At 35.9% G+C, this 27,255-nt stretch overlaps 1 protein-coding gene across 5 annotated transcripts in view; it reads right to left on the bottom strand.

Moving 5' to 3' along the window:
* TFEC (transcription factor EC) overlaps positions 1-27,255 on the bottom strand; it is a 178,008-nt gene that overhangs the window by 26,734 nt on the left and 124,019 nt on the right. For 3 of the 5 annotated variants that reach the window (XM_073899097.1, XM_073899099.1, XM_025873204.2), the window contains 2 exons: positions 14,788-15,039; positions 5,720-5,806 (listed from right to left, as the gene is read on the bottom strand). In XM_073899097.1, the coding sequence (XP_073755198.1) occupies positions 5,720-5,806; positions 14,788-15,039 (339 nt within the window). Of the gene's footprint in view, positions 1-5,719; positions 5,807-14,787; positions 15,040-15,371; positions 15,504-27,255 lie in introns of those variants that run through there. The other 2 variants (XM_073899101.1, XM_073899100.1) reach the window with 2 other exon arrangements.

Consider the following 27,255-nt stretch of genomic DNA (forward strand, 5'->3'; position numbering starts at 1 on the left):
TAGGGGTTCTACATGAACCAAAAGTAGACTTGGGTAGGTGCGGGGAGACAAAAGCTTTCTGTCGGTCATATTAAGTCTGAGATGTCTATTAGAAGCATAAAAGATGGGGCGCCTGAGTGGCTCAGTCATTAAGCATCTGCGTTCGGCTCAGGTCATGATCCCAGGGTCCTGGGATCAAGCCCCGCATTGGGCTCCCTGCTCAGCGGGGAGCCTGCTTCTCCCTCTCCCACTCCCTCTGCTTGTGTTCCCCCTCTCACTGTCTCTCTCTGTGTGTCAAATAAATAAATAAAAAATCTTTTTAAAAAAAGAAGTATAAAAGATGTCAAGCAGTAGGATATATGAGTCTAGCGTATAGGGAGAGGTCTAGGCTGGAGAAGGGTGAAGATCACTTGTAGGATGTATACATACATGAGAAAAGAGGGCTGAAGTCTGAGCCTTGGAACAGATGAGTATTTAGACATCTGTTAGAAGAGAAAGAACCAGGGAGGTGGGTATAAAACCAGAAAATGTGGTGCCAGAGAATCCCAAATCATACTTCAAGAAGGAAAAGCGGTCAACCATGGCAAATACCACTGAGAAGCCAAGTGAGGTGAGAATGAAGAACTTGCTACTGGCTTCTACTTTTGATGGTTTTAAGAGCTCCTTTAGAATGGAGAGGACAACGGTTCTGTTGGAGACCTGAAAAAAGGAGGGGAGGAAATGGTGGCAGGGTGAAGATGGAAGCAAGAAGTTCTTCTGTGTGTAAGTAAGTCATGAAATAGTGTGGGAGCTGGAGAGAAAATGCGTTCAAAGAGAGTTTTGGGGGTTTGGTTTTAATTTTAGGGAGTATCATTAAATACCAGTGTAATGCTGACACGTATAATCCCATAGATCAGAATAGACTGATTAGGTAGGAGAAGGACTCATTATTTAGAGAAGGAAAGTCCTTGAGAAAGTAAGTGGGAGTGAGATCCAGGGCACAGGTGGTGGGCTGGCTTTAGATTATGAGCTGGAGCTATTATTTTGGGGAGAGATGGCAGAAGAAATGAAAACAGATGCAGGTGGTTTAGTAGAATTGGTGATGCCAAGCTAATGAATGAATTCCAATAGTGTTGCACATATTAGCTCTTTGAAATACATTGTAAAAAAGAAATTGGCTGCAAAATGAAGAATGGACAATGAACTGTGGAGTTTTGAGGAGATAAGAAAAGATATTAAAAATCAGTCTCAATTAATGAGAATTTTTACCAGGGCATAGCTGTGTATACCAGTAGAATAGGTGGTGAAAAGCCCTGCGAAATTTCAGTCATGTATTTGAGGTGAGTAGTATGAACAACGTGGTGAAATTTTATCCATTAAGCTGCTCAGGTTGAGATGTGGAGTAAGATGAGAGAAGTTTAATCAGGGTAGGGGTTTTGCCAGGGAAGTAAAATGAAGAAAAACAGGGAGATATTAGGAGTGTTTGCAAGAGAATTGGTTAGAGTGCTTGACCAAGGACTCTAGACAGGTTAAGGAAATTTTCAAAATGTTGTGAGTGCAAAGTCATAGCTATTGAAAATAGTGATAGAGTTCATTGATTTGGAGCTTGAACAATTGGTGAAATAAGAACACTACAGCAGAGGTACTGAACAAATAGAATGTCATGGTCAAAAAGTATGAAATAAAAATGTTATAGGATAGAAAAAATGGTAATAACAAGATCCAGGCTATCATCATGTGAAGGGATGGCTAAATGAGGAAGAGAAAAATACATTGACACTAAAGAGACTGAGAAACTACAGGTTAGGGTTTTGTCAAAGATATGACTGATTTGGCTGAACATTTCTTGCACTTTGGCTCTTTGCAATCTCGTTTACATAGTTGTTGCAGTAAGAAGAAGCTGACAGATAGCTAGTAGAAACTGAGATTAACTTCTCTTTAATTATTCTGACTCTAGTCACTGATCACTCAACATTCATTTCTGAGTAAGAAATACCTGGGCTAAATTGATCTGTGAAGACTTTGAACTAGTTCATTCAACCTGGATAAATGTGAAGGACCACCACAAGTGGTCCAAGATTCCCCTCAGCAGCTTCGAAGTTTCCCATCAACAGAAGTTATAACATGACTTTTAGTTAAGCCTATATGCAGTGGTCCTGAGATAAATCTTAGCTAAGTGAGATCCAAGATTTTCTGCTTACGCCACAGCCAGAGCCTGCTAAAGTGATTAACAGCACCCTCGGTCAAGGGCACCTGAGATTCTACAGTGTTCTGAGAGAACTAGAGAAATTATATGTAAAATATGTAGAAAAATGAGTTTCAAGTAATAGGTGAGAAATTAATAATAATTATTGCTAATTGATAAATATCTCACTTTTGAAGTTTACCATAGGGACATCTGTTGGTTTAGCCTCATTAGAATTCACTGACATTTATTTTGGTAACAACTCCTGTTCTCGTTCTCACTCTTAGTCTAGGTAATTTGTTGGGTGGGGCTGCTCAATCCACAGCTCGAGGGTGGGCCCAAGACCCAGAGAAATTGACTTAGGGATAGACATACGACGACATTGCTCCCATAAGAATCATCCCAGGGATTTAACTGGAACGAAGGGGAAAAGATGCTCTCCTTCCCTTAGGTTGCCAAGACTGACTGAATGTATCCGTTAGGATGAATTTGGCTATAGCAATCAGAAAATCCTGACACACTTAGCTTATAAAATAAAGGGGAAAAATTTTTACATAAGGTGAAATCCACAGGTAAAGAATTTTCCAGGGGCATATAAGCAGCATTTCTTTTGGCTTTTCTTCTCCCTTTGTTTCTTTTGGTTTTCCTTAGTTTATTTAGCTTCTGGGCAATAAAATGACTACATCAGTCACATTGTCCTACAACATCACGGAGAGGCAAAACCCTTCTCTTTCTTGGGTCTACTTTAAAGACTTAAGAAAATTCCCAGGGAGCTGCTCAACATGTCAAAATTGCAACACAAGCCCATTCTTAAAACTGTCTCTGCCAGGGGAAGTGAGGCCACCAAGATTGGCTTAAATTAATCAGAAACTTCTCTTCCTTGTGAAGAAGTAGATGTCTGAAAAAAAAAAAAACTGGGTCCACATGAAGGAACTATGTGCATAGCTAGGAATAGGCTATGGTAATGTTTGCTCAACAGCTGGGAATAAAGCCAGCACAGAAGAAAACAAAGGCGAAGTGACGGAGGGCTGCCTGCATGCGGTAGTACTTAGGAATTTACGCATGACATGAACCAACAAATTTCTTTCATGCTTAAGCTCCAGATGAGCCAGATTCTACCATCTGCACCAAAAGTTCACTCGCTAATGCTCTCACTCAAAGCATTCCTCTGAATCCAACAGGTCTTTATTTTTATCCACATGAACTATAAAAATCCTTCAGAGTTTCCCAGCTCTGTTCTACCAGCCATTCTTAAACATTCTCTTTTTTCTCACCTCTTGCTTTTTCTTATGTTGCTCTCTTAACTTGCTACTTTTCTGTGTTCATGGCTACCTCTTAAAATCTTAACTATCCCTCATAACTATATTTCAAACATCATCTTTTCCTAAAGCACTTCTAAAAAATCTCAATGTAATATGGTTTCCCCTTCACTTGAACCCCAGAGCAACTCTCTGACTAGTATTTCAAATGTACACATGTAGTATACTAAGATTTCATATAAAAACAACCTTGGAGATAAAAATTTTTAATTATTCTTGTAATGCAGAAGAAAGCAGAGAGGTTAAGTGACTTGCACAACATCTAGATTAGAACCTGGGTTTAACACTGAGATCCACACTCTTCCTCCCTGCCCCTCAGGAGCACCTCTGTCACTGCCCCACTATCATGTGATCTCTTGACTTGTGAATTACATCTTACTCAACTTTAGTTTCCTATGGTACATGTATTATGCTTTGTATATAATACATATGGAATAAATATATTTGGTTAATTGAATTCTTTGGTTTTATATATAGATCTAGATTTATCAATGATTGCTGATTGGTCAACACAGATATTTCTTTGTATAAGTGCGGGTAGGCCAGTAGTATCTATCTTTTTAAAAGCACATCTTGGCTATCAAAGGCAAATTCCAGATAGTTATTGCCACCAATTTGCAGAGTAAGCCATTCTATGCAGCCTCTGCAAAACAAGTAAGATAATTTGACAAAGAGAATGTTTCAGTATTCACTTTTAATGAGTACTACATACAAAGAAAAGATTTCAGGAAATTAATATCATTTCCTCAAACCCGGAAGTTGAATACTAGTTAAGAAAATAGTAACTTCATGCTGTGAAATTAGACAGAAATTATCATTAGTCATATATTTATCTAGAGAATTAGTCAGATTTCATGTTACTATGCTGCCTGGAATCTGAAGAGAGAAGAGGTAGAAAGAATTGTCAGTCCATCTTAAAAAATAAAATAAAATAAAAATAAAACCTGCAAAAAGACTAGGTTTTAAACCTCATTTGACCTTTGTCAGATAATGCCAGTATTAGTGACCTGTTCTAGGGGGTCCTGCAAACCAGAGAAAAGGAGGAAAAAGATACTTCTCTCTAGATATTCTGTCTGGGGAAAAAAAAAAGGGAAAAGAAAAAAAGGGGTACTTTCCTCAATTTTTTTCTTAAGGTCATAAATTTAAATGTTCATCATTAACATATTCCAGCTCATTGATTTACTACACAATGTATATACATTGATGTACTACACAATATAGTCAGAATTCATTTTCTTTAAATGAAATGTTTAAAAAAAATGAAATGTTTAAAATAACAACTCAATCACAGTCTTCCTTATTTTTTCTCATTTTTCTAAAAGGTCCAAAACTATAAACACACCGACCAACAATAACCCTTCAAAGTAGGTGAAAAGACCTTGCACGCCCTTTACAAATAACATTTTTAGTGATTAATAAATGAACAATGAGATGGCAACAGCCATCAAACAAGAGATAAGATACCACCGGTCATTGCATATCATTCCAGGAACTTGTGTTGATTGCAACATAGATGTCTGTCTACATGCCTTCAAGTAGGGTGAGGCCTGTTCTGCTTTTCTTAAGTTCATCTTTGATCTCTGGTTATTGGATCTAAAGTAAAGTCATATTTTTTGTTGTTGTAATATTTTTTCTTATCTCTACGAGGTGTAGAGCCTCTGAATTTGATTGTTGTTAGTTGTGGTAAAATTGTCAAAACTTAGGCATTAACTTATGAGAATGTTTTGATTATATGCTGTGTTTCAGGAAATCTGAAGACTAAATCACTCACAAAAAATGCTATAGCAAATTAGATATATAATTAGATGGATGTTTATAAGGATTAGATAGATAGATAGATGGACTATCACAAGCCGTATCATCGTCCTCAATAACATTACATAATCTTTTTTCTGCACCAATAATATTTCCTAATATTCATCTGTTATCTTGTGTCTGTTTCCAAAATGTAGAAGACACCATTTACTTTTTTTTTTAAAGATTTATTTATTTGAGAGAGAGAGAATGAGAGATAGAGAGCACGAGAGGGAAGAGGGTCAGAGGGAGAAGCAGACTCCCCACTGAGCAGGGAGCCCAATGCGGGACTCGATCCCAGGATTCCAGGATCATGACCCGAGCCGAAGGCAGTCGCTCAACCAACTGAGCCACCCAGGCGCCCCAAGACACCATTTACTAATCAATTAAATTTCTTTTTTTATCATCAGATGCCATTATTTATTTCAATCTCATTGACCTCCTCAGGTCTGGAAACACTTACTGTTCTTTGCATTAGCAGAGGAGAGTCTGTTCCTTCCTCTTTAAAACTTGACTCCATACCGATTATATCCTCAATTACGTCTTCCATCTAGCAAAATATAATACATTTAGAATACTGTGCATAATGATAAGAGTTGTGCTTCAGCCTGAATTCAGAGAGAAAAAATTTAGCAATCTTTAAAAGTTTTAAAGAATATTGAAATTAAGGTTATATGTATATCAAAACCCAGACTACTTTAGAACTTAAAATGAAGAAATCCTGCCACTCTTTGATCTGTGTTGTTTTTCCACGCATTTGCTTCCACCAGCTGGCAGGTGATGGCTGGGCAATCACCCTGGGCTAGTCCCTTGGAAATCAGTATCTATATAAATAGAGTGGTTATCATGGAGTGCCTCAAGCCAGAGCCCATGTAATTAACATGTAGAGAGATGACTTCCTACAAACTTTCCTTTCCTTTTGAAAAGTTTTGATTGCATCTTACAGGTGGATATTCAAATAGCAGTGGTCAAACCAGCCAATTGGTCCACATGGATACAAACTACATGGAAACATATTATCCAGCTTTCCCTAATGGCTAATAATAATAATAGAATATCAACAACAGCAATAATCACTGACACCTTAAATAGTAACAAAAGCAAACATATAGTTGGAGCGGGGGGGGGGATATGCCAGGCACTTTCTCTGTGTTTTGCATACATCAACTCATTTAATCTCCACAACAACTATGAAGTGGATACTATCATTACCTGCATTGTACAGATGAGGAAACTGAGAGGGAAAAAAAAGTGCTCAATAACTCATTCCAGATGACAAAACTGGTGAGTGACAAAGGCAGGATTGAAATTCTGGAAATCTGGCCCTAAAGTCCTAATTTAAGTCAGCTTTTTATTCCTTTTCTCGATTCCTTTCTAAAATAGCCTTCCTTCCCTCCTGTACTTTAGCTGGAGAAGATTTTAAAAGCTTGTACTTAAAAAAAAAAAAAAAAAGAAGGGAGACAAACCATAAGATACTTGTAACTGCCAAGAACAAACTGAGGATTGCTGGAGGTAAGTGGTTGAGAGAATGGGCTAAATGGGGGATGGGGATTAAGGAGGGCACTTGTGATGAGCACTGGGTGTTATATGTAAGTGCTGAATCACTAAATTCTATTCCTGAAATCAATAGTACACTACATGTTAACTAACTAGAATTTAAATAAAAACTTCAAACAACAAAGAAAAGTTTCTCATCAAACCAAAAATAAATAAATAAAGGCTTGTATTTTAAAAATACCATGCTTGCCCCCTCTTTCTCTCTCTGGCTCTAGCTCTCCTCTTTCCCATTATATTCTCTTTAGTGAAATTTTAAAATATGGTGTAAACTCAAAGATAATGAGAATGCTGAATTTATACAACTGTAGTACTCTGAATTTCCTATAACATATGCAGAAACAACTAGGAGTAAGCTCGAAGAGACATATGAAAATATTTTACGATTCTGTTAATATTATCTTCTAAGCAAGATTTCTGAGAACCTTAGAGAATTAAATATTCAGACTTCTATTAAGATACTCCTAAAGTTGATATGTCAAAAAATTGGAACACTTTTCAATATTAATTTAACAAATATTTGCTGAGCAATATTTATTGCAAGACCTTGTTGTAAGTACTGGAGCTATAAAAGCAACCAGCACAAAGTCTCTGCCCTCTTGGAGTGATAACGCTAATGAGGAAACACAATAAACAGCTAAACAACAAACAGTAGTCTGAAGAAATTAAAGCAGGTAGGAAGAGAGCTTGATGGGAATGAGTGTTATTTCAGAAAATGGTCAGAGAAGGACTGACTGATATTTGAACAAAGACATGAATAACATGATGAAGAATAGTTCTTGGAAAGGTAGCAAAAATTACAAAGACTCTAAGGTAGGAAGATGAATGTTGGAGAAAGAATGTTGGTCAATGGGAATGAAGCAAGAGACAGTTTTGAGATTAAGTTGAAAAGTATGCCTCTCAGTTGTAAAACCCTCTAGGCCAGTGGTGTCCAACAAAATTTTCTGCAAGCATAGAAATGTCTTATATCTGCACTGTTCAATACAGTAGCAACTAAGCACTTATGGCGACCGGGCACTTGAAGTATAGCTAGTTTAACTGAGGAATTAAATCTTTTCTTTTCAAGTTTTTATTTAAATTCCTGGGCTCCGGAATTAAATTTTTGATCTCATTGAAATTTTAAAGATTTTATTGAATTTGAATGAATTTAAAATTAAGTTTAAATAGCCGCATGTGGGCTAGTGAGTACCACCTTCAAGAGTGCAGCTCTTGACAATGGTCTGGATTTTTTAAGTTAATTAATTTTAATTTTTAAATTTGAGTGTAGTTGACACACAATGTTACATTAGTTTCAGGTGTACAACGTAGTGATTTGATGAGACTATACGTTATGCTATGATCACCGCAAGTGTAGTTACCATCTGTCACTATACAGCACTATGACAGTACAATTGAAACCTTTCCCTATGCTGTGCCCCTTAGTTCCATGACTTAGTCATTCTATAACTGAAAGCCTATACTTTGCACTCCCCTTCATCCGTTTTGCCCATTCTCCACCCCTTATCCCTCTGTCAACCATCAGTTTGTTCTCTGTATTTATAGGTCTGATTCTGCTTTTTTGTTTGTTTGTTCATTTATTTTGTTTTTAGATTTCACATGTGGTCTGGACATTAGACATTAGTCCATGTGCATTGAGAGATCCTTAAAGGATCTAGGATAGTAAGTATGCAGATTTTATTTTCTTTTGTTTAGTACAGTCTATGAAAGTTTTAAAATATATTCTTGATTGTTACTAAACTCAAAATTTAATTTCATATTTTTCTCATTCATATTTATCATTCCATGGACAACAAATTTGTACTGAACAGATGTAAAGAAGACCTGAGGAAAGAAGGATGCTAAACAGAGTTTATGGTAACTGCTTTTCTTTGGAGTACCTCTAGTAGTTTGAGCAAAAATTATATATATATCATTTATCCCCTTTCTTCCTGGAAACTTGCATATAAGCGACCCACTCTCCTGCATCTTTAATTTTCTCTTGTTGTCAACAAATATGCCTAGGTTTCTCCTACTTCATTAAGAATCCTTTCTTTCCTACTTGTGAAAGCTCAACCTCCTTGGAGGCTCTTTTCTTCTCTAACACTGCGATCCCTCATTTCTCTCATCCACCTACATGACTGTCTTTGACCCTAATTTATTGAAGACATTGGTCCCTCCATTATCCTAAATTGATTTTAAGATCTAAAATCCATTCAAAATCTTGCTTCACAGCTTCCAGGAATCTTCAAAACTAATCACCTAAGAATCCAGTTGTTATTTTTAAAAAGACAGTAACCACAATATTTTATATCAGATGAAACAGAAATAACATATTAGACAAAAGAAGAATTACAAATCAGCAGAATAAGTATCTTCAAAATGATAAATGAAGATGAAATACAAGAAAGGACAAATTATTTTGACTAAAATCAAAATGGAGATAATTGGTATGCAAAGTATGAGGTTCGAGGGCAAAGAAAGAACATTTATAAAATTTGAAAAGTTTAAAAATAAAGATCTACAAAAGACCAATCATTAAATTTTTCAACCACACTGAGTGCAAGAAGACAATGGGATAATAATTGAAGTGTTAAAGGTAAAGAACTTTGAACTTAGACTTTTATAGCCCATAAGATATCCTTTAAGTATATGTGTGAAATAAAATTGTTCTAGGGCATAAAAACTCAGAAGTTTTAAGGCAAAAGTTCCTTTGAGAAACACTCTTCCAGGAGGTACTCCAGTTAGATGAAAAATAAAACTATGAAATCTATACAAAATATAAGAAAATGAGTAAATAGGGGCGCGTGGGTGGCTCAGTCAGTTAAGGGCCCATCTCTTAATTTCAGCTCAGGTCACAATCTCAAGGTCTTTTTTTTTAATTTTTTTTAATTTATTTGTTAGAGAGAGAGAGAATGAGAGATAGAGAGCACGAGAGGGAAGAGGGTCAGAGGGAGAAGCAGACTCCCTGCTGAGCAGGGAGCCCGACGTGGGACTCGATCCCGGGACTCCAGGATCATGACCCGAGCCGAAGGCAGTTGCTCAACCAGCTGAGCCACCCAGGCGCCCCATGATCTCAGGGTCTTGATATCAGGCCCCATGTGGGGCTCCCTGCTCAGCAGGGAGTCTGCTTCTCTCCTTCTCCCTCTCCCTCTGCCCCTCCCCTTGCGTGCATGCTCTCTCCCACCCTCTCACTCTTTAAAATAAATAAATCAATCTTAAAAAAAAAAGAAAAAGAAAAATGAGTAAATAAAAGTAAAATATTTCTGGCCTAAACAAGAATATAAATAGACACAGAGAGAGAGATACTATAAATCCTAATACAGGAAGATTGGTGAGAACAAGGAGATAAGACCATACTCAGGAAGAGTTTTACTTAAGGGTATGACATAGATCTTGCTGAACAATGATATAGATATAGAAAAAGATATAACTATTGCATCTTAAAAAGTTAGAGAACAAAAAAAGAAAAGAGAGGGCGCCTGGGTGGCTCAATTGTTAAGCGTCTGCCTTCGGCTCAGGTCATGATCCCAGGGTCCTGGGATCGAGCCCCACATCGGGCTCCCTGCTCTGTAGGAAGCCTGCTTCTCCCTCTCCCACTCCCCCTGCTTGTGTTCCTGCTCTCTCTGTGTCTCTCTCTGTCAAATAAATAAATAAAATCTTAAAAAAAGAGAGAGAGAGAGAAAAACATCCTGTTCAATGGAGGATAGAAAAAAATGACAAATAATGAAACAAACTACCGTAATTTTAAAACATTAAAAAAGTAATAAATCCTAATAGTAATAAGAAGAATATAAATGAGCTAACACTCGGCTCAAGAAACTCTCTCTCAAATTGGATTTTTAAAAGGTATTGTAATAGTTAAAATAAAACAAGAGAGAAAACTAAAAATAAGGTAAAAAAATGTACCACAAATATAACTAAATGGAAATCACAGTGGCAATGTTACTATTAGGCCATGTAAGATTCAAGATAAAATTTTAAAGGAAAAATAATACCAAATGATTATAAATTGATATGCACTAAAAATATCTACAGCAACAACCTGTCAGAATTCTATAGAAAAGTAAATCAACAATTGTAGTTGAATATTTTAACTCATTTCTCTCAAAATCATAAATCTGAATTTAGCCTTCTCTTCACCTGTTCTTTAGGCCAGGCCTTGAGTCTTGTCATCCTCTAAACCACTCCATTTCTAAAATCTTAAATTCCATGATCTCATCAAAACACAATCTTCCTTTTAAATCCAATCTAGACCCTGTTGCAAATCAACTAAACAACTTTCAGACCCTCTGTCTTTGCCTTATTAGTTTTCGGCCCAGTCATCCCAAACATCCCAGGTTTCAACCTCTCCACCTCCTGTCAATTCTGAAATCAAGGTGGAAGAATGGTTTCTGTCAACCATCCTACTGAAATTCCTTTTGTTGTTACTGTCCTTGACTGTGTAACAGCCAAATTCAATAGATATTTATCAGTCCTTATTTTACTAGACTTTGCGGCTACACTTGAGTGTATAGTTCAGTCCCTCCTCCTTCTTTAAACTAACTCTTTGGCTTTGATGACACCACACTGGCTATCTTTTTATTTTACATTTATAGACCCTCCTCTCTGACCACCTGCTAAATATTGCTGATGGCTCAATCCATCCTTGGTTCTCTGCTCTCCTTATTATATTCATGATCATCAGGAGCTCTCTTTCTCATGTGAACTTTTAAGTATTCCACCCCCTCCATGCTGACAATTCTCAAATCTCTTCTTCCGGTCTAGATTACTCTCCTCAAGGCAAAAATCTCTAGCTGTCACTGGCATCTCCATATGGTGGTCTCCCAGATACCTCAACTCTAGCATGTTCTAATGGAGGGTCTCATCATCTTTCACTGCATTATAGAAATAACCTCCCAACTGGCCCTCTCCCTCCAGGATTCCTCTCCTCGATAGCAGACAGAATGATATCACAGTCAAATCTGATTATGTCACTCCAGCCCTACGTTTAAACCTTTCCAGGATTTGAAATTGCTTAACATGGAGTGCCAGCCTTTCTGTGATTTGTCTATTGCCTACACCTCTGATGTCACCTTTTGTACCACCTGCCTCTCTTTTTCTGATCACTTCATTTTCTGCTGTTCCCCATCTTTATTCTCCACTCATGCTACCTCATCTGTGTAAATGCCCCACTAGTCACTTTCTCTAAGTACTACTACTGACATTTCTGAATAAGAAGAGCACTTTCATGCTCCTGTCTATACCATTGTCCTTTCTACATAATATTATAATTATTTGCTAACTTTTGTCCTCTCCCCTTCAACTTATATCTCCTAGGAAGCACAGCAGATAAGAAAACAAGACAATGAATAATTAAAACATAGCATGTGCTATGAAAATGCTGTAATAAATGCCATTTTTATCCACAGGATACAGGTGTTATTATGAAAAGTCGGAGAATAAGCACTCATCTACACAGGGAACCACCAATAAAATCACCTTAGGGAAGAAACCTGAAATGAATTTTGAAGAGTGAGTTAGAATTATCTCAACAAATGGTGGAGACTGAATGAGTAGATGGTAAAGAAAGGACATAAGAATAGAGAACCTGGCCACTGTGAGAACCACTAGTGACCCCACGTGGCTGAAGCACAGAGTGCCATGGGGCAACGGAATGATAAGTCTGGGTCAGGAGGCAAGGGTTAAGGATGGAAGGGTCCTGTGTGCCGTGAGTACAAATTTTATCCTGGAAAGGCCCAGGCTATAAAATTCTTTTGATTTTATATTTTACTGTCTCAGAGACCATTAATCACCAAGTTACTCCTGATACCAACCCCCAAATCCTGAATCTAAGGATGCTCTCACAGACTTACTCTGTAGTAGCTGTGGTATTTGAGGTCTTCTTTGAATTAATAAAATGTTCTCGGATGTCCCAGGAAGACAAGCTTAGGAGAAAGAAACACCAAAGAATGGCAAAAGCACCATCTCCTGAGCCCCCACTCTGCCTTTGTGTTAGGACCTTTAAAAATGCAAACATCAAAACAATACTTCTATTCGTTGGAATGCTGGGAAGAGAGGTTAAGGACTGAGACCACACGGCTAGTAAGTGGTGGTTCTAACCCAGTGCAGTCTGACTCTGAAGACTGCACATTGCTGCTTTGTGACATGGACTCGGAGCCTGAATCAAAGAATATTAGAAAATTGCAACAACATAGGATACATCTTAGCTGTGAAAGACAACAAGACTGTGAATGGTGGCCGTATGTGAAAATGTTCACATGATAAGTGGACTTCCAAGAGAACACACACTGATTAAAAGCACAACACACTGAATAAAATTATGATTAAATAGATATTAATGATAGAAGAAACTTTATATACACAGTCGAAGGTACAATGGTTTAAAAAATAGAAAAAAAACTCTGTAGCCAATGTGCACATCGCCCCAGAGCTCTGCACCTTTTGGGCCTTTCAGCCCTTTTCTGCAACTCCCTTTGATGGGCACCACCTACAAGACCACTAAAATCACATAAATTTCCTTTATTATGTAAAAAATTATTATAAAAGAAAAGGTAAGCTGTGTGCCTAGGGAATAAAAATGTTTACTAAGAAAAACTGAGAACACTGATATATGTTACTTATCTTTTCTTATTTTTTAGAAAACATATTTCATAAGATACATAAGATAATTTTCTGGGTTTTGCCTGGAACTGACTGGCATATGCATATCCTTTGGGATTTGTTTTTTCCTTTAGAAATCAATCTTCCACACAATGAAATGAACTTTGGAAGAAGGTGGTTGTAAGATAAATTGTATTGGTTGAGTTCTAATATTTACTATCAGATGATTTTCATCCTACATATATTTTTATGCCCTTCATAGAGTGAATAGAGAAACTAGCTCTACATTCATTTTTTTTAAATTTTTATATAGTTACTACAGAGAAGTATCAGTAAATATCCACGTAGAGACTTATGCTCAGTTTTAGGTTTCAATGAGTCCTGTTTTGTGCTGTTTCATATTTTATTAAACAGTCCACCAGAAACTTATTATTTTCCCTTTTCCAGATGAACGTAAAATTTGCAAAAAACAAAATCTTCCTCTACCACTTGGAATTCACATAATGGGACACTGAGCATTACTCTTTGGTGACTGGAGGCTACAGACTTCATAGCTAAAAAGCAGCGACCTGAAATCAGTAATAATCATCAGGAATGTAGATTGGGAGATTAAATGTGGGAGATCATAGGACCATGACCCATCTAACAAATAAAATGGAAAAAAAAAGAAGAGGAAATGAATAGAAAGCTCAGCTATGAATGTTGTTTTTCTTCACTGAGATATTAAAGGAAGTCTTTTTCCCAGTTCTGGTGGTTTGCCAGTTCAATTCATTCTTCAGTACTTTTCGAAGGTTCATTCATAAGCAGGTCATGATAAACATAAACTCCATGAAGGTACACATTCTTATTCATTTTGTATCCCTGGCACCTCTTAATTCCTGTTATTTAGTAAATGGTGGACAAGTATTTGTTGAAAATAGAAATGAATGAATAAATAATTAATAGTAAGAAATCCAAATGAAATTCCATAAAACATTAAGTGCAGTAAGATTTTTAGTCTTATTTTAGAGCACATATTGACTGTTATTTAAACAACTTCTTCCTGTTTTATTTTAATGGGTATTTAAGATAATATAACTATCGATAAATATTTTAACTAAATATACCAGAAAATCCTTACAAAGCTAAATCTTCCTAACATAAGTTACTGTTAGAGCCTATTTTGACTCACATAAATACATAACTGAAATGAAGTATTGAGAAATGAATTGTTATATTTTATTATGCATAGGAATCCATATGTGCATAAGTAACTATTATAAATGAATACATTAAAACATCCCTTTTGTTAAATGCATTTGCATTTGGAAAGTTTAGTATAAAAATGTAGACTTTAATCTCTTTAAATTTTTTTTCAAAAACTGATTATATATTTTCATAAGTAGCTATTAGACATACATGCCATTCCACATTGTCATCTTCCTTCCCAAGCGTTAGTAACTTGGTGAGTGGATTTCCAGTAAAGCCAGTGTCACTCTCGGGAGATGTGTGTCCATGCTGCACCAGAAGGGCACTGCTTGGTGTTGGAGGGTGTGACCGTTTAAGAGTCTGGTTGACAATCTGGTAGTCAAGGGTCATGAAGGGTTTTACTTGTTGTCTCTGGACCTTCTGTAGGTGGGACTTTGCAGGACTTTCCAGATGTGCTGAGACCTATGGAATAAAAACCAAATAAATACAATGTGTAGTATCATCTGGTGAATCAGAGTTCTACTTTAAACAAGTTAATTATGACAATAGACACATTACAACATCTACTTCTCTCAAATTTATGGTTTATGCTTCTGTCATAATTTACGGATGATACTAATGGATGATAGCTTTTAAGAAGTAATTTAAACTTACTAAAATAAAATATATATTTAAAACAAATAACTGAAAATTAAGGAACATATAAAATATTTAAAACAAATACTTTAAAACATATAAAATACTAAAAACTTACTAAAAACTGAAAAAAGTAATTTAAACTTACTAAAACTAACCAAGTTTTTAAGAATAGCTCTCAGTCTGCCTTGGGCTCAGGTCATGATCCAGGGTCCTGGGATCAAGTCCCGCATTGGGCTCCTTGCTCAGTAGGGAGCCTGCTTCTCCCTCTCCCTCTACTGCTCCTCCTGCTTGCACACTCTCTCTGTCTCTCTCTGTCAAATATATACATAAATAAAATCTTAAAAAAAAAACCTCTCAAAAACATGTAAGTGAACCAAAATTTGGAATAAATATATAAGCAGCAATACTTTTTGAGGTTTTAGAAAAATAAACTTAAAATAATACAAGGAAAATATAGTAATTTTCATATGATATATATTTCTTGGATTTTTTTATATTACATATAAATATTCCATGGAACATAATCACAACTATTTTTTATTAGATATTTTTTTTAAAAATTATCCATGATGAGCAGAAACTAAAAATATACATACCCCAGATATTAAGTATGATATTTTATGGGTGGTGAAAATCTAAGTAATTTTTTTCCATATTTTAAAAAAATTTCTATGCCAGACTTATTTTTATTTTTTATTTATTTTTTAAAAAGATTTATTTGAGAGAGAGAAAGAACGTGAGAGCCCGCCAGTGCGGGGGGGGGGGGGGGGGGGGGGCAGAGAGGGAGGGAGAGGGAGAGACTCTCAAGCAGACTCCCTGCAGAGTGTGGAGCCCACTCTGTGCTCCATCCCACGACCCTGAGATCATGACCCGAGCCAAAATCAAGAGTCAGATGCTTAACTGACTGAGCCACCCAGGCACATCCTATTTTTATTTTTAAAAATCTTATTTTTAGGAGCCCCTGGCTTGGTCTTGATCTTGGGGTTGTGAGTTTGAGTCCCATGTTGGGTCTAGAGATTACATACATACATACATACATACATACATACATACATAATCTCACTTTTAAGCCTTTCCATATTCTCACTTAATAATAATTGTGTAGATTATTATGAATTGAAGGAAGCATTCAGAGAAAAATCTAACCGCCGTCGTGTGCCAACTTAAACAACTGTCCAGTATTTTGAAATCCTTTTTCAAAACATAGCCTTAAAATTCTGGTTAGTTATCACAGTTAACAATATTACATTAAGTGTGTAAGTGCAATTTTAAGCATGTATGTCAAGCTTTTCCTTTAAAAGACTTTGAAAGTAGTATTGCCTGCCAGTCCTCTTTATATTTACTATGCTGTGATGTGGCTTCTAATACATTTTCCTCAAGTGGCCTATATATAAACCTATTTAATATTTCCCTCATGTGAAACAATAGTAAAGATTGCTGTACAGTGCTTATTTTTCCTTTTATTTCAGCTACACAAACTACTCCTTAAATCCTTTAACATGCATTAGCCCAGATAAATAGCCTTTTCAAAGTATTTTGCATTTAAATTAGCTGGTTTGGGGTACAATATTGTAGTAGTTACTTTAGTTTAATTCTGTTATGCTGACATTTTTAGCATTATTTTAATTGTACTACCATAAAATAACTTTTCAGTCATATAAAAAAGATGAAGATTGGTAATAAAGATTACACATATTACTAATTATATTGCTATGAGCTTTAAAGTTGTAAAATAACATTTCATTAAAATGCCAGTGATAATTTTTCTAGGGTAGCTATTTAGATCATCTTACAGTTTTAGTTAATCCTTCTTAATCTGTACACATTTACAAAATATACATTTTAAATAACATCTTCAGATTTACAAATCACACAATGTAACTGAAGACTAAGGAACATCGTATCCCTACAAACGAAAAATACCTCTTGCTCTAAGAAAAGTATGTTGAATCAGAATTTACAACATTCATTAACTAATTCATTTTTTACTTTTCATCCATTGACTCTAAGAGCTTTCATTAGAGTACTTATTGCATTTGGTGTTACATCAAGAGACATCGTAAATGTGATCCCAGGGCTCTACAGGCTTATGATCTAGTTGGGCCGTATTAATATCAACCACACTAAAAACAATAATGATAATAATAATATGCAACAAGTACCAGGATATTTACATTCATTATTTCCTTTAATCTTTGTTACAACCTTAGGAGGGAAGTATCATTAGTATCCCCACTGAACTATGTAGATGAAGCCGCAGACACAGAGAGGTTTAATAACATGTCTCTTATCGTTCTGCTAGTAAGGGATGGAGCTGGAATACAGAGCCTGCCTTCCTAAACACTATGCAATATTGGCTCTTGAGTAAATAATTGAAATGACTGGAGTACAAAGGAAAAGCTCAGTGGTGTATACAATGAATTAAAAATGCCACAAAAAGGAGTGGATTTTTAAAACGAATTATAAGAGAAAGTGGTTATAAATCAGGTGTTGGAAAGAAATGGCCTTGCACCGGGGCAAAGGGAGGGAAATCTCAAGTGCAAAAGATCAAAGAAAACAAGAAAGAAGACAAGAATTTGGGAGTCAGGGGCCCCTGGGTGCCTCAGTTGATTAAGCTTATGCCTTGGGCTCAGGTCATGATCCTAGGGTCCTGGGATGGGGCTCTGCTCAGTGGGGAGCCTGCTTCTCCCTCTCCCTCTGCTGTTGCCCCTGCTTGTGCTTTCTCTTGCTCTCTCTCCCGCGCTCTGTCAAATACATTAATTTTTTTAAAAAAGCCTCTACATCTGCAGCCAAATAAAGAGATATTTGTTAAAAAAAAAAAAAGTTGGGAGACAATTACTAATGTTAGTTGTGAAAAAGAACTCACATGAATATGTTTCCTTTCTCAAAACAAGACCATCTCCTCTGTAGACAATTCTATACAGAGCTGGAGTAAAATATAAAATGGAATCAACTCTAATTCTGCCTAAATTATTGAAGTTTTTTTTTAAAGAGAATTACAATGGGTTAGCAGGCAAAACTGAGGACCATCTGAGACCCCCATCTATAGAACATCTGTAGAGTGAGCATAAGGGACTAAAAGCTTAGTGGAGCAGGAAAGATTCAATGGAATGTGAAAAAACTACTCCCCAGAAAACCTACATTGTCTCCAATCATGAGCTGATTATCAGAACAATGAGACATCTAAGTTTTAAGCAGCAGCTAAACCATGTGCAGCCTATTTTTTAAAGATTTTATTTATTTATTTATTTGACAGAGAGAGTGCGCACAAGCAGGGGGAATGAGAGAGGGAGAAGCAGACTCCCTGCTTAGCAGGGAGCCCACAGGGCTGGATCCCAGGACCTGAGCTGAAGGCAGATGCTTAACCGACTGAGCCACCCAGGCGCCCCTTGTGCGGCCTATTTTAAAATACTTTTAAATTGCTTGGCATCTGAAGACACAGCCATAAAACTATTGGATTTCTCTTACTGAAGGTCCCAGTATTTTGTGAGATGAAGTAGATGAAATGATAGGTTGCCATTGTTCATTTATCCACTTATTCAAGAAATATTGAGTGCCAAGCGTATATGCGTCAAGTGGGACACCGAAGGTTGAAGGAAAATCAGCACAGTACCTGCCTTCATAGAGTTGTGGTCTAGTCAGAGTTTGGACAGGGAAGAAAAATACGAGATCTCTAAGGGCAAGGGCTGTGTTTTTCTTGCTGACCTCTTTCCTGCCATACATCCTGTTCATAACCCGGAGAATGGCACCCAGCAGGTGATTAAAAATGTGTCCACATGTGTTCAATGAATGAATGAATGAGTCATTGAAGTACAGTGTTTGAATAACTATGGTGACCACAGAGAACTTGGGGAATCTACTAGAAGAGCTGGTAAACCATAACCAGAATGTCAGTCTTCACCTAGAAAGCTGGAGCAGCTGTAGACTGTGATTTGGTTCATTGGACTGTCAAAGAGATTGAGACCACCCAAATGTAAGGAAATTTTTCTTATGAAAACAAATAAGTAAATCATATCCCCAGAACTTAGTACCATGCTTGAACATTATCACTCTGATATGCTGCTATTGCAAACTAAACATAACAATGGTCATGTTAAGTCTAATGTCTATATGCAGAACTCCGTTTTATTTCACTTAAAAGAATGTACTTATAGTTTCCCTATTTTCCAAAATGTTATAAATAAATATGAAGTGTGAATGTGGTAAGAGATATTTACACTAGGAAATGTTGGCTGAAGATTAATATTACAGTTGAGTACAAAAATTTACCCATGAGCATCCTGGCAGCCAAGGAAAAGGGAAAATTTAATATATAAGTATATATAATAAATTTATATATATACTACATATATATTATATATAAGGTGGGACCTTGTGATATTACAGACATCTGAGTATTTTCGATCTATAAATAAGTGTTGGTTCCATATGGGTCACCCTAATATATATTTCTTATTAAGTAATTAGATCATACCAGTTCTGAGGAAAGACAAATAGTTTTACAAATATCTGAGAATTTATAAACTGGATTTTTTCATGGAGGACTTGAACAAAATATTGAACAAAATCCCAAAAGGAGTTTTTGTAAAATATGCAATGAAATCCTTCATATGCCCATATTTTTAAAAATTGTCTTAAATTGGGTTACCCAGGAAATAAACTCTGAGACGTGCCTGCAGGAGGTTTGTTGGGGGGTGATTTCAGACCTTAGCCATAGTAGGGTGATGAGAGCAGGATCACGTACGTGGAAGAGTGGCTAGTTGTGAAGGGGATCGTCTAGGCAATGCACCATAACATCCACTATGTTTATTTCTGATCAAAGGCCCAAAGCATAATATGAATCAGCTCCAGTGAAAAGCCCAAATACATAACCTTGTACAAACCTATCTCCTTAGATAGCACTCAGCCTCCAGAGCAACTTACACTGCTGACTCCACCTTCAGATAGACTAATCCAGAGGCTCACCTGGTAAAATCATCACTCCAACAACAATTGTCTCAAACCAACCTTTAGATGGAAATTATGCTGTTAAAAAAAAAGTTCCATTATTTGGAATTTAAAAGAATGGAAAACTTAGCTTAAAACGTCTATTTTTTTTTAATGTTTTAAATGTAGTTTAGATTCCCATGCTTTAATAAAGGGATGTGGTCTTTTAAGAAATTAGAAATAATGTATTAGTGAGCTATAAAAATGTTTAGATCCACTAAGAAGAGAACTAGGGCAATGTGCTTAATAGGTAAACTATTTTTAAAAAATGAGAATCACACAAACTCCTGCAAGTACAATAAGCTAAAGGGAAGGAGTTGGTCAGGAAGCAAAAAAATGCATTCTCCTGGTTGCAGGAAACAATGAATGGGGAATCATATCACAAATGCAAAATGTACGTATCTGTGTAGGGTTTTTTTTTCCTTTTTCTATTTGTTTGCAGACTAGAACAGATGCAGGAATCCTGAAAGAATTGATAGAGGTCCGTGAGAAAGCAGCCAAATACCATAGAAAAAAGTCAGCTATCATTCTCTAACAATAGCAGGTGAAACAAGAAGAAATTATTTAGGCTAACTGATGTCTGATAAAATTTTTGAAGTCTCAGAATTTAAATCAGGCTTGGGAGGGTTCAATTTTACACATCGGCAAAGATTTTGTAAGAAATTAATTAAGATTAACAAAATATTATTAAGTGACCCTATTTGCATTTGGGTCTAAGATCTCCTGGTAGGTAGAAGACTGTGGAGTAATGTGGGCCAGCCATGCAGTGCTGGCTAGAAGAACTCTCTATGCCCCCACGTGGAGTCATTCTTATTTTCACACAGTGGCTTTCAAATTATGCTCCTAGATACATGAGTTCATTCCTCCAATTTACTTTTCAGTGTTCTATACTGTAGTCTTTTGACCTAGTTCTTGTATGGGTTTCATATCCCATCCAGTGGATAACAACAGAGAGAACATAATGTACAAAGAAATTTTAGAAGCAAGTAGGTAGTTGCACCAAAAAAAATCTTTGAAGGACTCCAACAAACCCTGTGATTCTCTAAGATTGTCTGCTTGTATCATATCTCCTTAATAGTGCTGTACATCATAAAAAAAACTTATAAACATGATTCCCACATATATATAAGCTTCTTTTAAAATGTTATCTTTTTATAGAGAAACCATAAGATGATGATAAAAGCCCTCAGCTAATTCTTTCAACATTTACTGAGAGTTTAACATTTAATGAGAGTTTGCTCTTTGTTAAAGCTAGTCCCAAGGGAAAGTCATTCCTCTCTAGAAAGCAGGTCTATGACCCACATGTCACTATCCACCTGGAGACCACTTATCTAAACTGAGGGCACAGGACCTGGGAGGAGATAAAACACCTTCTGGGTACTGGCCTTTTGAAACTCAAAACTAAAAAGTGATGGCAAACATCACACAAGCAATTATCTCAGTAACAAGACTTTTTATCACCATTAATTTGACTAGCCAAACTAATCAATCAAGCAAACATGGGCACCTACCTAATAAGCATGTTTAGACTATTTGCAAGAACAGAAACAGAAATATATTCAGCAAGAAATAGATTTATAGTAAATACAGGACCTCATGATAGTAAAGAAAAATATGTACATTGTCACCAAACACACACATACACACACATTTGCATGTATGTACACATTCACATACTCCTATCAAAAAGCAAGACAGACAATCCCATTCACTACAACATGACAGTCCTTATTTAATTTTGTTAATTTTGTACTAAACTTAAATTTAATAAATGAAGTAAAAGCTTGGACTTCACAAGTGAATAATAGGTGACTATTCATTATGTTCCTAGCATCAGAGGTATGTAAGAAGAAATCTATTTTGGGGGACTTATGAATCTACTACCTCTAGGTACTTACTCATAAAAGCCACACGACATTTGTTAATGTTATATAGTAAAGATTAATAACTCATTTCTTCAAATCTTACTTTCTTTGCAGCAGTCTTTGGATATGATATACTCATAAATCTCATCTTGACTAAACCTAAAATTATACAGTCGAGCTTGTCTGATTAAGATATAACTACTGAACAAAGTAGGGCCCGGTTCATCAAAAGTTTTACTTAGATTTTTGAATAAGTGTCAGCATATTTCAGCTGAGTATTATATAATCCAAAGCTATTTAATGGATAATAATGTAAAATGTGATTGTAACATAGTCTTTCAGTCCTAATCATCTGAATTTGGATAATTCCAATGGTATGTCTTTGAGAAGAGACCCACAATTAAGAGACTTTAAAGAGGCATGAATATTACTAAGCAGAGTTTTTTTTTAATTCAGTAGTGTTCTAGCAGTAAAAATGCTTGCACTTCATGAGCACTCATATTTACACTATGAAGGCAAAGCTTCCCTTACCACTCAGTCTAGCTCCATCTATACTTGCATTGATTTGTTTTGTTTATGTTAGCACCTCAGGAAAATTACCATATTATACCTTTAAAAGATTTAGAACAAATATCAGCAATAATAATCAGCAATAATTATTCTGATCTGTTTCTTAAGAGCATGTGTATTTGGAATTTTTGAGCCATAAATATCAATTAAGAATCACATCAGAGATGACCACCTCATGTTGGCTTTAAAAGAACACAACAGGCCATGCACACACTAAAGTCAACTGGCAATATCATCAACGACCAAAATAATATGAAACATGGAGATAACTTGAGCCATAATACTTTAAAATACATTTGACCCTGCACTCACAGGTTTAGCATTCATTGATTCTACAGATATTTTTTTGAGTGCCTACTACACATCAGATTTTATGCTACTATAGTAAGTTCTGGGGATATAATTCTGAACAAAACAGACATAACCCAGTCTTCAAAGGATTCACAGTCTATTGAGAGAGAACTAAACATGTAATTGTAACACAATTGATAAATTTTGTGGAAGTAAAAGGTATCTCAAAAACAAGCAGACAGACCTAGATAAAAGGGAAGCAAGTTATTCAAATGAATGTGTGCCTCTATACAGTAACCATTTATGTGAGTAACAGTGGTGAGCAAAGTGGAACATAGTCCCTCTCCTTATGCAGCTTATGGACAGGTGGAAGAGACAAGATTTTAGTCGGTCACATGATTGACTGTAAATTCTCAAATGCTGTAAGAATAGGAAGGAGAGATACACAAGGCTATGAGCATGTGGACAGAAATTATCCAGAGAGAAGTTAGGGATGGTTTACCTAAGGAAGGGATGGTAGGGTAGGGCTGTATCTGGAAGATGAAAAGGAAGTAACTAGAGCAAGAGCATAAAGAATGCATTCCAGGGAGATGGAACAGCATGTGCAAAGACCGTGATGGGAGGAAGGAAGATGAGAAAAATGCTTGAGAGGAATGAAAGGACTGGAGCAGAGAGATTACAGTGTGATCTGGGACTGAGGAGGCCAGTTGGTCCAGTCCATGCAATGTTTTTAGGTGTAGAAAGGTGTTTTATTTTCTTTATCACAGGGAAAGGGACACTAGCAGTTCAGTTGGATGAGTCCTAGTGAGGTAAAAGGAGAGTCCAGGAAAGAAAAATGGGTTGCTTGAACTAGGGTCATGGGATAAGGGTGAGGTAATCACATGGAAGCAAGTAGCTGGATTTCAGAGATGCTTAGAAATGGCGCCTGAGTTTCTGGCCCAAGTGACTGAATGGAGAGTGAAGCCCTTCACAGAGAAGACTGGGGTTTTGGGAGGGACAGAGAATCATAAGTTTGGCATTGAACACTCTGAGTTTGTGATGTTTTGAAGGTGTGAAGTAGGCAGCCAGATACATGGGTCTGGAACTCAGAAGTACGGACTGTGGATAAAATTAGCTTGACATTTACACTTAGATGGTAACTGATGAGATGATTTGGGGAGGATGCACAGAATTACAAGATGAGAGGGCCTAGAACTGAACATGGTGGACGCCCAAGCTCTAATTACACATCAATCAATTCTGATTCTAAATTCTAGTTTTTCCTCAGATCCCATTGATTTTTTTTAATTTTATTATGTTATGTTAATCACCATACATTACATCATTAGTTTTTGATGTAGTGTTCCATGATTCATTGTTTGTTCATAACACCCAGTGCTCCATGCAGAACGTGCCCTCTTTAATACCCATCACCAGGCTAACCCATCCCCCCACCCTCCTCCCCTCTAGAACCCTCAGTTTCTTTCTCAGAGTCCATCGTCTCTCATGGTTCGTCTCCCCCTCCGATTCCCCCCCCTTCATTTTTCCCTTCCTACTACCTTCTCTTTTTTTAACATATAATGTATTATTTGTTTAGAGGTACAGGTCTGTGATTCAACAGTCTTACACTTTTCACACATTTTGCAAAGTGTTCACTTGAAGTTTGTATGTGTTATACAGTGGAATAAATCCTCCTTAATTAAATAATTTAGTTTTTCCTATTTCCAAAGTTATATATTCAACCCTTTGATATAGATGTAGAATTATTTTCCTAATCCAAGGGCATTACAACTCTCATTATCAGTCCTCAACCTTTTAACTGTAATTCCAGAATCCAAAAACTCTGAAAATCAGAAGTTTGTTTTTGTTTTTGTTTTAAGTTTGGTGCAAATCTGTTTGGTGGCAAAATCAGATCTGAAATAAAGTAAGGCTATTTATAATCTTTCTTTATCTCACTTATAGTAGATATTCATAGGCTTTGCTGCAGATACATTAATGTGTTTGAGTATGGCATGCTGTCTTAGGCCTCTCTGTATGTACTACATTATCTTTCAATATCTGAAATACTGAGAATTCTAAAATACATCTAGCCCTAGGTTTTTGGATAATAGATTTTGTATTCTTTTTGTTTATTGAGTGAACAGCCTGAAGAAAGTACTATGCTATATGTTTTACATAAATAATATTATTTAATCTTACAATATCATAAATAAAAGAACTTGAATGGGCCTTCACAATTATTTTTCAAAACTTCAGCACAATATTTAACTTCATTTTATTTTCAGAAACTATAATGTATTAAAGTCAAAATTCATATTGAGCAATATGTTATCTCTTGGGGAAGTAATGACATGAGGAAATGTCCTTTCTGATTCAACAGACCAACTGAATGAATGCAAGATGTGTTTTTCTTTTAATAAGAAGGAATGATTCAGTTGTAACATATTTTGATATTAGACATATTTGTATGTAGTGCTTTTAGCTGTATTTAAATGAGTTAATACTCTTCTCCAAAGCTTTCAGAAGTTTCTCATACAATTAAATTGTCTTCTGTAATGTGGAAATATACAAGTTAGTTCTTTCAGCTAGATTCAGTAAAATGTCTCAAATTTCTTTTTTAAAAAGTTTAACTGACTACATTAAAGCTTAAACATTAATATTTATTAAAAGGACTTTTACAAGTCCTCTTTGCTTCAGAAATCAACAATTGTGTTTAGATGATACTTTATACTTCACAGTTACTTTCAACTTAAAACAAAGCTCTCATGTAATAGTTAAACATACTTTTTCTCATCCTCAGTCTAGTGACCTTAAATCATTTTCATTATGAAGTTGTAAATGTTCTTTCAAGGATTCAGAGAATAAAGGAGAAACAAGACTGACTTGTTTAAGAGGTCTTGTTTCAAATATCTTGGAAAGTCATCAGTGCATTTATTTCTAATTTTACATGTTCTAAAATAGATCCAAAACCATCAATAAGAACACCTGGGACAAAATCCAAACCTTCTTATAATACTTGCCATCATTTGCATCATTCTGTTACAAGGGCATTGTATTTTTCATTCTTAATATATCTTAATGGTTAGATTTGGAATAATATCAATATATTGTCAATTTATACAGATCTTGTTGTAAAAGAAACTCACAGGCCACTTAAGGTAGTTGAATTTATAACAAAGAAATTCATACATTTTTTTTGTGAGAATAAAAGGATTGCAGAGGTTTATTCCTGAAAAAAATTCTAAACAATTCAAATGGTTTTATACTATCTTAGGCTTGAAAACTTTTTATGCCCCTTATCTACTTTATGAGTTGATATATGATCATCAATTAATGAAGTCATTTTTATGATAATAAAATGTCATCATTAGAACTGTGGTATTCTAGTCTAACCATTTTCTAAAGAATATGATTGGGGCATTTTAGGTAGTTAAATATTAAAATAATCTAATTGAAAATGAGACTTTGAAATTATTCATTTTGATTGACAAACTGCAGAAAATGGCTTTGTATCATAAGTACATTTCTATCACTCAATTTTTATAGTTATTACTAGTATTTCTAGAAAAAAAGGGTAAAATCTACATTGTCTTTTACTTAACTAGTAAATAGGATGATGTCTGGCTAGCTGTGTTTCAAATGCATCTGTTATTACTTAATCTACATTAATCAAATTCCTCCAATCATTGTGCCTTCATGTAGGAAAGGCCTTCAGTTACAGAGTTGTTGCACACAGTTTCACCTTCCCCTTGTCACTGAAGAACAATGTTCCTTTTGAATCGAAGAAACATACTTCTGTTGCAAATTTTTTATAGTTACAGAAAGTACATAGCCATGAAACATTAATTTATCAAGAAGACTGATCATAGGACCCCATGGACTAATTGAAAGCCCCAGAATACCACATAATGGTAGCCACCGTCACACGTGGAATCCAACATTCCAATGGTTTGAGGAAGGACTTTTGTCTACATTCCACTGCTGAAGACACTGAAGCTCAAACAGGTTACTGGACTTGCTCACAATCACACAGGCGAAAAAGTGAACTCCACTTTTTGTCTTTTGATTGCAAGTAGGGCATTCTTTCAACTACAAGGTATTTATTACCAGCCCGCGAAGATAATAAAAATTAACTCCAGACTCCATTATTAGAAAAAGCTGTGTCCTGTATCTGTGTACAAGTATCCACCAGCTGACTCCACCCTGGTGGAAAAACCTTTGGGGTTGCTTCCCCATGATTAGTTAAGTTTGACTTGGCTCCTCATGATTTTGTTTTTGTGTTTCACTTTGTCTGTCTTATAACTATCACATGGTGCAAGATCTGGCTTCTCCATACAGTATGGGACAA

The sequence above is a fragment of the Callorhinus ursinus genome, unplaced genomic scaffold (assembly GCF_003265705.2).
Source record: "Callorhinus ursinus isolate GAN/ISIS: 27379988/994484 unplaced genomic scaffold, GSC_fseal_2.0 scaffold12, whole genome shotgun sequence".
NCBI lineage: Eukaryota > Metazoa > Chordata > Mammalia > Carnivora > Otariidae > Callorhinus > Callorhinus ursinus.